General features: G+C 54.4%; 3 protein-coding genes across 3 annotated transcripts in view; 2 read left to right on the top strand and 1 right to left on the bottom strand.

The window, feature by feature from the left end:
• The window catches only part of LOC142473010 (amine oxidase [copper-containing] 3-like), a 91,472-nt gene that overhangs the window by 44,517 nt on the left and 34,199 nt on the right, over window positions 1–12,756 (top strand).
• Window positions 1–12,756, top strand: part of AARSD1 (alanyl-tRNA synthetase domain containing 1) — a 37,746-nt gene that overhangs the window by 13,560 nt on the left and 11,430 nt on the right. The window contains 8 exon segments of the mRNA XM_075580135.1: window positions 3,729–3,835; window positions 4,765–4,921; window positions 5,067–5,183; window positions 5,574–5,704; window positions 7,241–7,307; window positions 9,973–10,036; window positions 10,039–10,063; window positions 11,455–11,509. Coding sequence (XP_075436250.1) covers window positions 3,729–3,835; window positions 4,765–4,921; window positions 5,067–5,183; window positions 5,574–5,704; window positions 7,241–7,307; window positions 9,973–10,036; window positions 10,039–10,063; window positions 11,455–11,509 — 723 coding nt within the window.
• LOC142473029 (eukaryotic translation initiation factor 1-like) lies at window positions 353–3,310 on the bottom strand. Its single transcript, XM_075580179.1, has 4 exons — window positions 3,151–3,310; window positions 1,568–1,731; window positions 1,335–1,436; window positions 353–1,125 (listed from the first exon to the last, which is right to left on the bottom strand). Exons 1-4 carry the CDS (start codon window positions 3,179–3,181, stop codon window positions 1,081–1,083), a joined length of 342 nt encoding a protein of 113 aa, XP_075436294.1. The 5' UTR covers window positions 3,182–3,310; the 3' UTR covers window positions 353–1,080.

The raw sequence follows: 12,756 nt of genomic DNA, 5'->3' as shown, positions 1-12,756 counted from the left end.
TAAAAAGGAGGGCATTCCTAGTGGATAGATATTACATGCAGTGCCTCTGCATCTTAGTGCAGTTTCCACAACCCTTCATGAAAATAACAGATGGGGGCCCCGTGGCTCTAGTGCAGAATGGATACATGCTGGCTCGTAGGAGAAAATGGAAAGATACATGATGTAAATTCATTGTGCATATGATATAGGGAAGGTACCGACTAACTACAACGTTTGGGGAAGAGCGTGGGGTTGCTTCAACTGCCACACCATGGTGCCGTGCCCCCCCCCCCCAAAAAAAACAATAAACCCTGGTCTAATAGCACTTATTGCGACAAATTAGTGCAGAGCAAAAGAAATGTGAGCGCAAGCCTTAATTGAAAATGTTTTATTTAAATAAGAAAACAGTTAAATACATGAAACAGCATTAAAATTGAAACTCAAGCCATGTTTCTTTTCATTACACAAAGTGCCAACAAGCTGCCAGCATCTTACCTCCAACTACATTGATTACAGTCCAACAATTGTTCCCTTGTCAAAAGTTTACCCTGGAATTGCATGTTCCCTCTTTGCTTCACCTTTGGGGATAACCACTAATTTAACAAAAGTCTGACGAGCATTGTATTGGCTCTTTAGATGAAAAAAAGGTTGTACCTCCTGTTCCACTGGATACCGCGTGTCCACGACAATCTCAGCCTGGTCAAGAAAAGTTAAACATTTCCACCAAGTGTGAGGGGTGCCTGATGTTATCTCACCTCTCCGCTATATTTTGTATACAAGTCATGTTTAATGGTGGCGAGTACACAGTTACGAGGGAGCGTCGGGCAGCCCGAGACTAAATACCGATCCCGAAACACTGGCTGCCTGAACACGGAGGAGTTTCTCACTCTCACAACCTCGGAGACATAAGTCAAAAACATGACTGCCCCAAAACAACGTTGATGCAATGTTACCCAGTTTATTTAAGTCCTTAGAATGAGGGGCATTTCACAAGCTTGGCGAGGCCATAAACTTGTGACAAGGGGATCGGTGGGGATATTTCTACTCATCGCAGGAGAGTCCTTTAACTGGAAGCTGTAGATGTAGATGAAGTCTTGCAGGTTAAAACCCATGAACTTTCAACTGGTCATCCTTAGCAAGTCCAACCTGAAAGAAAGTCGCAAGATGTGAGCATTCAACATACACAAACACCTGCAACAATACAATGGGTGGCTATGAAAACCTGGCGTCTTAATGAAGGGCACAAACCCTCAAAGGAGACAGGTAATAAGTAGATATATTGCACTTTAACCCTCAACACCTTTAGCCAGAGGGATTTTGCTGGAGCGTAGGATGGCCACTAAATGTTTCCTCACCTCAACAAGGAACTGACAGGCATTCTTGCGCTGGTCACCTTGAAGCTGAATCACCTCTCCGTACTCTGGATGCTCAACAACGGTACCATTGCATGCAAATTTCTGCAGGAAAATCAAAGAGTCATTAAGAGATAACAAACGCCTCACCGCCACAATGGCTGAGGTTGTGTTGCTGCCAATCCCCATCATCTAATTCCCCAGTTGCCAAGACACCCAAGTTAACCGGCACTCACCTTCTTAAAGGCTTTAACTAGTTTCTTTTTATCGTAATCATCAGCGATGCCCTGTACTGTAGTGAGGGTCTTTCTGCCGTTCCTCTGCTGGATCCTTATATGAATGGAATCTTCTGTCCCCGCTGGGAGCCAGTCATCACTCTTACTGGCATCAGCAAAGGGGTCTAAACAAAGAAAATAAACTAATATTCACTTTCATGCAACATACTTACAGCCGACGTACCTGTAACAAGCACACCCACTGCAATGTTTGAAGCGGTTGCCAACATACCATCGGTACCCTCAACAGCCAACATTAATATCTGTGACTATACAGTATGCATACGCTTACGAACCATGCGAATGCACCCTCAGGAGGCGTTTATAGTGCTGACTACGGCGACGGCACAACAAGTCACATGGTCTGCCGCAGGTGCCCATAGTGGGCGCGACTGCAGCAGAGCAACGGCAATAACCTGTAGTCAAAGGATTTTTACTTTTTCGGCAATCACCGAGTAACGTCAGCAGTTCAGCCAATGAGGGCTCACAGCCGCGCCCCGTCACCCTTCCTTGGTCTCCTGCGCCAGAGTACAGGAATCGCAATAGCTACGGCTGATGTCACGCGGCTGCTTAGCCAGCACTGTAAGCGCAGCCTTATTGTGGCAGGTAGGGTTGCCACCACGGGTCTGCCAGTGACATCTCAGGGCGGCAGCGCCCATCACCATGGCTCTGTGACATATATAAAAACCACAAGAGAAGGGGGTGTCCCCATTATCATTATAGGGCAGGGTCAGGATATGTAGTTTATGTGACTTTAGTATACTTGCGGGCTATATATGGGACACTTGTCCTGTGGTTTCATATATTAGGTTCCAAGCACCGTCAGTGGTCATTATATTATAGTCTATTGACTTAATTACTACATATCTTTTGTAGCCGGCGTTCCTTCTCGCTCACACACCAATTCATTGCAAAAAGTCTCTGGGACTGTCTGTAATAGAAGGTGGCAGGGACATTCCCCAATGGTCACCCACCGCAGAGTACGAGAGAGAGCGAGTACGAGCGAGAGAGAGAGAGAGCGAGTACGAGCGAGAGAGAGCGAGTACGAGCGAGTACGAGAGAGAGAGAAAGAGATATACACACACACACACACACACACACACAGAGACACAGACACACATATTGCATCCGATGACGTATGCTACAGCTGTAACCGGTGGGCACAATCGCACCCACACAGCCCCTCACGTTACGTAATAACGAAGCGCCTGGTGACGACACGAACAAAACGCCGGGCCCCACGCCCTGGTCGTGACGTCACCGCGCACGCCACGCCAACTGCGCCACAACAACAAGGGAGGCGGCGGCCATCTTTGTGCTCCCCCCCCTCCCCCCTACACCGACGGGGGCATAACGCGGGTCCCCCCCCTGAGAACCGCACCATCGGCCGCGGTCATACCGCCCGTGCGGGGAGTTAAACAATGGCGGTCACGTCATTAACACGGATATATATATTATATAACCGTATCACCTCGGCGGGTAACGGGCGGGGAGGGGGATTCCCCAGGGTGAGGGCGGTATAAGAGGGGGGAGCGATCACTCACCGAAGGATTGGAGGTTCTGGATAGCGGACATACGATAAGATGCGGGGTTCCTGAGCGGCGCGGCGGAGTGAGGCGGGATACAGAGACAGAGAGCGGCTGCTGGTGACGGGAGCTGGGTGGACACGTAGCCGAGAAAATGGCGGCGGCGCCTTATATAACCTTCCTCCGGCGGCTGACGTCAGCGCGTAACTATGACGCGCGCCGCCGTGAGGAGGTTGGGGATGGGCGGGAGGAAGCGTTAGATGGGCGAGGCAGCGGCAGCCATCTTGAAAGCTGGCAGGCGGCTCCCTCTCCCCTCCGTGTGTGGCAGAGAAGGGGCAGACTGCGGCGGTTCTTTTTCCTCTCCCAGAATCCTCTGCTTCCGTGTTGTCCTCACCCTTGGCTTCTGGCTGTTCTATAGAGTATGCGGCCGTGCGCGCACGTGCCGCACACGTTTTGTATGTGTAGAGTCCTGCTGCCGGGAGCGACAGGTACAGTGTTGGTGTGTGTGTATGTAGACCCCTTCTCTGCCACACACGGAGGGGAGAGGGAGCCGCCTGCCAGCCTTCAAGATGGCTGCCGCTGCCTCGCCCCAATGACGTTTCCTCCTGCCCATTCCCGACCTCCTCAGGCGCCGTAATCAGGAAGTGGCAGGGCATTGTGGGAGTTGTAGTTCTCTGTGCCTGTCATGGCTGCTCCCAGCTAAGTACTGTATGAATGTGCTGCTTAGTTATCGGTTGGGGGTTGGGGGTTGGGTTGGGTTGGGGGGGGGGAGGGGTGTGTGTGTGTGTAAACACAACTTATATAAAATATGCCTTGTTTGTGTATATAAATATATATATATATATATATATATAATGCATTGTTTGTATATGTGTGTATTCATATCTAAGTATAAAAATATATATATATATATACACGTGTTATTTGTATATGTGTGTGGGACGGTTTCGACCCAGCGTGTGGATGTGAAACTTGGACCCCTAAAATTGCGACGACAATTTTGGAAATTCAGACAACTCGCCGCATGGAGAGATGCATGCTGGGTGCTACTCGAAGAGACAGGGGGAAAAAAACGAACGAATGGGTTCAAAAGCAAACCAAAGTCTGCGACATCATCACCAGGGGGAAGGAATTAAAATGGCGGTGGGATCGGACACATTGGAAGAAATGGCCAGCGTTGGCTGAGGATAATTGATATCAAGGGGTATTAAAAGACCAAGACGACGACCCCCAAGTTAGATAGGAGGAGGAGATGTGAACAGTTTGTTAGAGCAACATGAAGAAGAGAGGCTTGCAACCGTGGTATCTGAAAAAACGGGGGAGGCCTTCATCTAGCAGTGGATCGACAAGGGCTGAAGATGTATAAACTTAATTTACACAGCTTTTTACATGGTAGCTATGCCAGGAGGTGCGCAAGGGGTTAATTAATGGTCTGCTGTTGGATATTTCATCTTGCCCTGTGCTTATCATGAGATTCTGTTGGCGGCTCGATTATCTTATCCCGGGGATGTTAAAATGATAACTTGATGTCTCCCTGGTTCTACTGGAGGATGTCCACAGTTGACATGACTTTGCCTCCGTCCGTCTTGACTTCCTGCTCATGGCTCTTCGAACCTTTTTTTACGTTTGCAGGGAACTGGGGCGCCAGCGCAGCGTCATTGAGTTGGACACGCCGACCGTGACCGCCACACAGGCTGAAGCTATAGAGAGCCTAGTGAACGAGAAGATTCGTGAACACAAAGCTGTCAATGTGAGGGTGATAACTGTCGATGACCCGGAGTTTGATAGGGTAAGTCTGAGGCTTCACCAAGTTGTTTAAGGGGGTCAGCCCCTCTTAGGACCAAAGTGGACCTGTTTGAGGTCACATCTGTGTGATTTTAATCCAGCTAACACTCCAGGCAACGTTGATCTTGGTAGTTTATTCTCTTCCGTAGGTGAGAAGCCGCGGTTTGCCGGACGATCACGCAGGGCCGGTGAGAATAATCGACATCGAAGGCGTTGACGCCAACATGTGCTGCGGGACTCACGTGTCCAACCTGAGCGACCTACAGGTGCGACTGCAAATAATGGTGATACTAGAAGGTGGCTTGTTTAGAAGATGGTGTTGACCAGCGCATTTGGGGTCTTTAAAATGTCAGCCGATGCAGTGGGAGACGCCTTCATTCAAACGAAGAGATGGTCAACAGAGAGAATTTGCTGCTTCAACTGTCTTGTTGTGTTGACCACGTATTACCATTCGACCACCATATCCTTGTAGGGTTGACCACGTATTAACCATTCAACCACCATTGTTGTGTTGACCACGTATTAACCATCCAAACACCATATCCTTGTTGTGTTGACCACGTATTAACCAGAGTGGCTGACCTTCTTCTCCCTTCTAACCTGACCATTTTAGGCCACCTTTGGCAACCAGTGTCTCACATCTCGACTTTTTGTAGGCCATCAAGATTTTGGGAACCGAGAAAGGCAAGAAGAACAAGACGAATTTGATCTTCTTAGCAGGCGAACGAGTCCTGAAATACGCAGCGCGGAGCTACAGCGTTGAGAAGGCCATGACGTCTCTTCTAAAGTAAACCCCTTATTTTTATTTACTGCCCACTTCATTTTTGACCTACTTTCTTACGAGCGACTTGAGCTTCTATATCTGTCATCTGTATATCGGCCAGCTACATTTACGGGGCGCCTTTGAATGGGGGAAATGTTTGTAAACCAAGGGTTTTCTTTCCCCTTATCCCCCCCCCCTACCCCCTGTCCTTATCAGAGAGCCAATAAAAGTAATGGGAGTGGGTGACTGTACAGCACACGCTATGGAGCAGCCAGAGGAAATTGCACCACACCCCAAGTCTCACTTTAATAATACATGAAATACACTTATAGGTGTCAGAAGTGGGATTAGTACACTTTGCTCCTGGGAGCAAAAATTAAAGGGGTTCCCGTTTTTCAGACACAGTGTACTTTTGAGGGCCATAAGTGCGTCCCTTGAGCCCTCAAGTACCGCACATTAGCCACATATCTATAGTGTGATATGTATGTACGTGCATATATGTTGCAGCCGTGGTCGGGAGCTCCCCTACCCATCTCTCACTCAATTTCGCCCCCAACTCTCACCCAATCCCCACCCTCTTCCTCTCATTCGATTTTCCGCCTCCTGCTCCTCACTCAATTCACCTCTCTTAACTCTGTTCCCCCCTCCTCCTCATTCAATTCCTCCCCCTCCTCCTCACTCAATTCCCCACCCACCTCTCACTCAATTCCCCCCCCCCACGATCTCCTCTCACTCAATTTTCCCACCCACCCTCTCACTCGATTCCCCCACACTCCTCCTCCTCACACAATTCCCCCTCCTCCTCACTCATTTCCCCCTCACTTCTCTCACTCAATTCCCCCACCCTCCTCTCACTCAATTTCTCCCCTCCCCCCCGCCATCTCACTTTACCCCCCCCCCTTCTCTCACTCATTCCCCCCTCTCACCCTCTTGTCTTGCGGTGGTTGGGAGCTGGTTGTCCGATGACGGTTCCAGAAGTTGGCTCCGACTTCCAGACGGGTCCAATTTCTGGTGCCAGCCGGACGCACTGGAGCGGGGATGGACACGGGCCATTCCACCAAACCGTCGTGGCCCACGGGTCCACAGGTTGTTCACTTCAGTAGTAAGTCATAGGGGCCCCTGGTGTAGGTTACATCAATCTTTATTTGACCTGCTGTGTGGAACCGCCCCTTTGGGTGCATGGAGGGTCCCATTGGCACCTCTCCAGCACTCGACCACGTCAACACTTCTCCGATGACGGAACAGCAGGGGAGGAGTCGTCGTCTTCCTTTGCCCTGCCTGGCAGATCTCGGTCTACGCTCCGTAGGATCTTCCCCACAATTAGATGATGGCGTAGCTACTGCGTCATGAATCCCAGACCTCATGACGCAGAAGCTACGGCCACCAACGGGGTGATAGAATCAGATGACGTGGGTCAGTTGTTGTAACAATATACGGTCCTTTCGGCAGCTAACGAAGGTTTGAAGTGGCAGATACCATTGTTGTAGAAGCCAGCTAGACGTACTTTTTGGAAGGGGACTCATCTGGGAACGGCGTCTTCTTTTTTTTTGTTGTTTATAGGAACGGGCCGGAGGAACACGTCGAAGCTGTCGATAAGTTGCAGAAATCTGTGAAAATGCTCCAGAAGGTATGGTCCCGTAGGGGAGGCCGTAACTCCCGAGGTGTATCCCATCCAACCATGGTCCTCACGCTCCCATCCAACCATGGCCCTCACGCTCCCATCCCACCAGGCCCTCACGCTCCCATCCCACCATGGCCCTCACGCTCCCATCCCACCATGGCCCTCGTGCTCCCATCCCCTCACGCTCCCATCCCACCATGGCCCTCACGCTCCCATCCCACCATGGCCCTCACGCTCCCATCCCACCATGGCCCTCGTGCTCCCATCCCACCATGGCCCCGCGCTCCCCATCCCTCACGCCCATCCACCATGGCCCTCACGCTCCATCCCACCATGGGCCTCGTGCTCCCATCCCACCATGGCCCTCACGCTCCCATCCCACCATGGCCCTCGTGCTCCCATCCCGCCATGGCCCTCACGCTCCATCCCACCATGGCCCTCGTGCTCCCATCCCGCATGGCCCTCACGCTCCCTCCCGCCATGGCCCTCACGCTCCCATCCCGCCATGGTCCCTCACGCTCCCATCCTCCCGCCCATGGCCCTCACGCTCCCATCCCCCATGGCCCTCGCGCTCCCATCCCACCCTGGCCCCTCGCGCTCCCATCCACCCTGGCCCTCACGCTCCCATCCCACCCTGGCCCTCACGCTCCCATCCCACCCTGCCCTCGCACTCCCATCCCCTCACGCTCCATCCCACCATGGCCCTCACGCTCCCATCCCCTCACGCTCCCATCCCACCATGGCCCTCACGCTCCCATCCCCTCACGCTCCCATCCCACATGGCCCCCACACTCCCATCCCACATGGCCCTCGCGCTCCCATCCCACCATGCCCTCGCGCTCCCATCCCAACCATGGCCCTCGCGCCCCCATCCCACCATGGCCCTTGCGCTCCCATCCCACCATGGCCCTCGCGCTCCCGTCCCACCCCTGGCCCTCGCGCTCCCGTCCCACCCTGGCCCTCGCGCTCCCATCCTACCATGGCCCTCGCGCTCCAATCCCACCCTGGCCCTCGCGCTCCCATCCCACCATGGCCCTCGTGCTCCCATCCCACCATGGCCCTCGCGCTCCAATCCCACCCTGGCCCTCACGCTCCCATCCCACCATGCCCTCACGCTCCCATCCTACCATGGCCCTCGTGCTCCCCATCCCACCATGGCCCTCTCGCGTCTCCATCCCCTCACGCTCCCATCCCACCATGGCCCTCACGCTCCCATCCCACCATGGCCCTCGTGCTCCCATCCCACCATGGGCCCTCACGCTCCCATCCCGCCATGGCCCTCACGCTCCCATCCCACCCTGGCCCTCGCACTCCCATCCCCTCACGCTCCCATCCCACTATGCCCTCACGCTCCCATCCCCTCACGCTCCCATCCCACCATGGCCCTCGCGCTCCCATCCCACCGTGGCCCCCACACTCCCATCCCACCATGGCCCTCGCGCTCCCATCCACCATGGCCCTCGCGCTCCCATCCCACCATGGCCCTCGCGCCCCCATCCCACCATGGCCCTTGCGCTCCCATCCCACCATGGCCCTCGCGCTCCCGTCCCACCCTGGCCCTCGCGCCTCCCGTCCCACCCTGGCCCTCGCGCTCCCGTCCCACCCTGGCCCTCGCGCTCCCCGTCCCACCCTGGCCCTCGCGCTCCCATCCTACCATGGCCCTCGCGCTCCAATCCCACCCTGGCCCTCGCGCTTCCCATCCCACCCTGGCCCTCGCACTCCCATCCCACCATGGCCCTCGCGCTCCCATCCCACCATGGCCCTCACGCTCCCATCCCCTCACGCTCCCATCCACCATGGCCCTCGCGCTCCCATCCCACCATGGCCCTCGCGCTCCCCATCCCACCATGGCCCTCGCGCTCCCATCCCGCCCTGGCCCTCGCGCTCCCGTCCCACCCTGGCCCTCGCGCTCCCTATCCCACCATGGCCCTCGCGCTCCCCATCCCCCTCGCGCTCCCATCCCCTCGCGCTCCCATCCCACGCGCTCCCATCCCCTCGCGCTCCCATCCCACCATGGCCATCGCGCTCCCATCCCCTCGCGCTCCCATCCCCTCGCGCTCCCATCCCCTCGCGCTCCATCCCCTCGCGCTCCCATCCCCACCATGGCCCTCACGCTCCATCCCCTCGCGCTCCCATCCCACCATGGCCCTCACGCTCCCATCCCACCCTGTCTCTCTCTCTTCTCTCTCTCTCTCTCTCTCTATCCCCTCTCCTCTCTCTATCCCCCCCTCTCTCTCTCTCTCTCTCTCTTCTCTCTCTCTCTCTCTCTCTCTCACTCTCTCTCTCTCTCTCTCTCTCTCTCCTCTCTCCTCTCTCCTCTATCCCCTCTCTCTCTCTCTCTATCCCCTCTCTCCTCTCTCTCTATCCCTCTCCTCTCTCTATCCCCTCCTCTCCTTTATCCCCTCTCTCCTCTCTCTATTCCCCTCTCCTCTCTCTATCCCTCTCTCCTCTCTCTCCTTTATCCCCTCTCTCCTCTCTCTCTATCCTCTCTATCCTCTCTCTCTCTCTCTCCTCTCACAAGTGACAGTTATATTTTATCACTTAAAACAAAGCGATTTTTAGTAGAAGTATTAATACTCTATAGTAGCAGAGTCTTTTCCTTGCCCCCGTAGAAAAGTAAATGGAGCTTGAAGTTGGTAAATGAGAAAGTTTGGTGGTGTTTGTATTTCAGAATAACGTGACCCTAGTTAGAGACCTGGCGATGCTGGTGGCGGAGAGCTTCAAACTCAGAGCGGAGCGGGGGAAATTCTTCTCTACCACAAGTAAGACTGTGCGATCATTCCGGTCACCTAATGACAGGGCCGTAGGGGCAAAGTGACCTAATGACAGGGACGTGGTTAATGGGTTAAAGGGTCAGTCCCACGTAGGGGCAAAGTGACCTAACGACAGGGACGTGGTTAATGGGTTAAAGGGGCAGTCCCACGTAGGGGCAAAGTGACCTAACGACAGGGACGTGGTTAATGGGTTAAAGGGTCAGTCCCACGTAGGGGCAAAGTGACCTAACGACAGGGGACGTGGTTAATGGGTCGTAGGGCAAAAGTGACCTAATGACGGACATGGTTAATGGGTTTAAAGGGTCAGTCCCCACGTAGGGGCAAAGTGACCTAATGACAGGGACGTGTGTAATGGGTTAAAGGGGCAGTCCCACGTAGGGGCAAAGTGACCTAATGACAGGGGCGTGTTTAATGGGTTAAAGGGACAGTTCACACGTAGGGGCAAAGTGACCTAATGGACAGGGACGTGTTTAATGGGTTAAAGGGTCAGTCCCACGTAGGGGCAAAGTGACCTAAATGACAGGGACGTGTTTTAATGGGTTAAAGGGTCAGTCCCACGTAGGGGCAAAGTGACCTAATGACAGGGACGTGTTTTAATGGGTTAAAGGGTCAGTCCCACGTAGGGGCAAAGTGACCTAATGACAGGGACGTGTTTAATGGGTTAAAGGGGCAGTCCCACGTAGGGGCGAAGTGACCTAATGACAGGGACGTGTTTAATGGGTTAAAGGGACAGCCCCACGTAGGGGGCCAAGTGACCTAATGACAGGGACGTGGTTAATGGGTTTAAAGGGTCAGTCCCACGTAGGGGCAAAGTGACCTAATGACAGGGACGTGTTTAATGGGTTAAAGGGACAGTCCCACGTAGGGCAAAGTGACCTAATGACAGGGACGTGGTTAATGGTTAAAGGGTCAGTCCCACATAGGGGCAAAGTGACCTAATGACAGGGACGTCGTTAATGGGTTAAAGGGTCAGTCCCACGTAGGGGCAAAGTGACCTAATGACAGGGACGTGTTTATGGTTAAAGGGTCAGTCCCACGTAGGGGCAAAGTGGACCTAATGACAGGGACGTGTTTAATGGGTTAAAGGGTCAGTCCCACGTAGGGGCAAAGTGACCTAATGACAGGGACGTCGTTAATAGGTTAAAGGGTCAGTCCCACGTAGGGGCAAAGTGACCTAATGACAGGGGACGTGTGTAATGGGTTAAAGGGTCAGTCCCACGTAGGGGCAAAAGTGACCTAATGTCAGGGACGTTTTTAATGGGTTATAGGGTCAGTCCCAGGTGGGGAGAGCCTTTTAACCTCTGAAATGTCTTGCTGTCACTGTTGTCCTGTATGTGACTGACCCTTTAACCCGTCGCCCTTTCTCTCTCCCCGACCAGGAAAGAGGGAGACAATGAGTTTATGAATATCGTCGCCAACGAGATTGGAAGCGAGGTGAGTTGTGTCTTTATCTGCAGAGAGCACATTCCCACGTCTCAGCCTGGTCTGCCACCATGCCCTTCCCCATTATCTCTTAGCCTACAGTGCTTCCACTGCAGCCAGGGATTCTGGGTAACGGCAGGCCAATGAGCACACACACACAGTGCGTCACTCGTTGCTTCTCGTCCGTTGTAACGTGGGTTCCCTCCCTATAAGCTTCCGACCCTGCCGCGTCACACAGCTTTCCCAGCACCGCCTTGGTGAAAGAAGTGCAGAGCCCGCCAACCTACTCAGAGACAGCTTTTCTCTTGTCACCAAGTTGGGGGGGGGGAGGGTGTGGGGGCTACTACATCATGGGGGTCCCTTGGGTGCAATCACCAGGCCCATCGTTGCGCCTGCTCCAGGCCGCGCGCTTATTAAGGCCCCCCCTCCCCCCCGCCCTACCCCGGGCCCCCAACTCCGGCTGACGCAGGGAGCACATCTAGGCGGCTTCCAGGGGGGGCCGACCTCCGTGTCAGGACCCCTCGGGGGGGGGGGGGGGTCTGTGGCCCTTCTAGAGCCTAACAAAATGGCCGCTCCAATGCGAGCCGAATGGAAGACGCGGCGTCATTCGAGATTGCAGCTTAAATGTAATTCGCTTCAACAAACGCTGCCTGTGGGTGCTGTTATTCGGCTTAACCACAAGGTGGCAGGCAAGAAGCGTGTATTGCTTCCATTGACGGAGTGCGGGCGCTGACGGAGTGCGTGCGTTGACGGAGTGCGTGCGTTGACGGAGTGCGTGCGTTGACGGAGTGCGGGCGTTGACGGAGGAGTGCGTGCGTTGACGGAGGAGTGCGTGCGTTGACGGAGGAGTGCGTGCGTTGACGGGCAGAGAAGTGTGTTGTCGCAGTGTGATACTTTGTGCTCCCGCGCATGGAGAATGTGTTATCGGTAACTTTGCGCGGCAGGCGGTGAGGCGTTATCGGTAAATCTGCGCGGCAGGCGATGAGGCGTTATCGGTAACTCTGCGCGGCAGGCGGTGAGGCGTTATCGGTAACTCTGCGCGGCAGGCGGTGAGGCGTTATCGGTAACTCTGCGCGGCTGGCGATGAGGCGTTATCGGTAACTCTGCGCGGCAGGCGGTGAGGCGTTATCGGTAAATCTGCGCGGCAGGCGATGAGGCGTTATCGGTAACGCTGCGCGGCAGGCGATGAGGCGTTATCGGTAACTCTGCGCGGCAGGCGGTGAGGCGTTATCGGTAACTCTGCGCGGCAGGCGGTGAGG

Source organism: Ascaphus truei, chromosome 23 (genome assembly GCF_040206685.1).
Source record: "Ascaphus truei isolate aAscTru1 chromosome 23, aAscTru1.hap1, whole genome shotgun sequence".
Classification (NCBI taxonomy): domain Eukaryota; kingdom Metazoa; phylum Chordata; class Amphibia; order Anura; family Ascaphidae; genus Ascaphus; species Ascaphus truei.
This window is presented reverse-complemented; position numbering and strand designations above follow the sequence as displayed.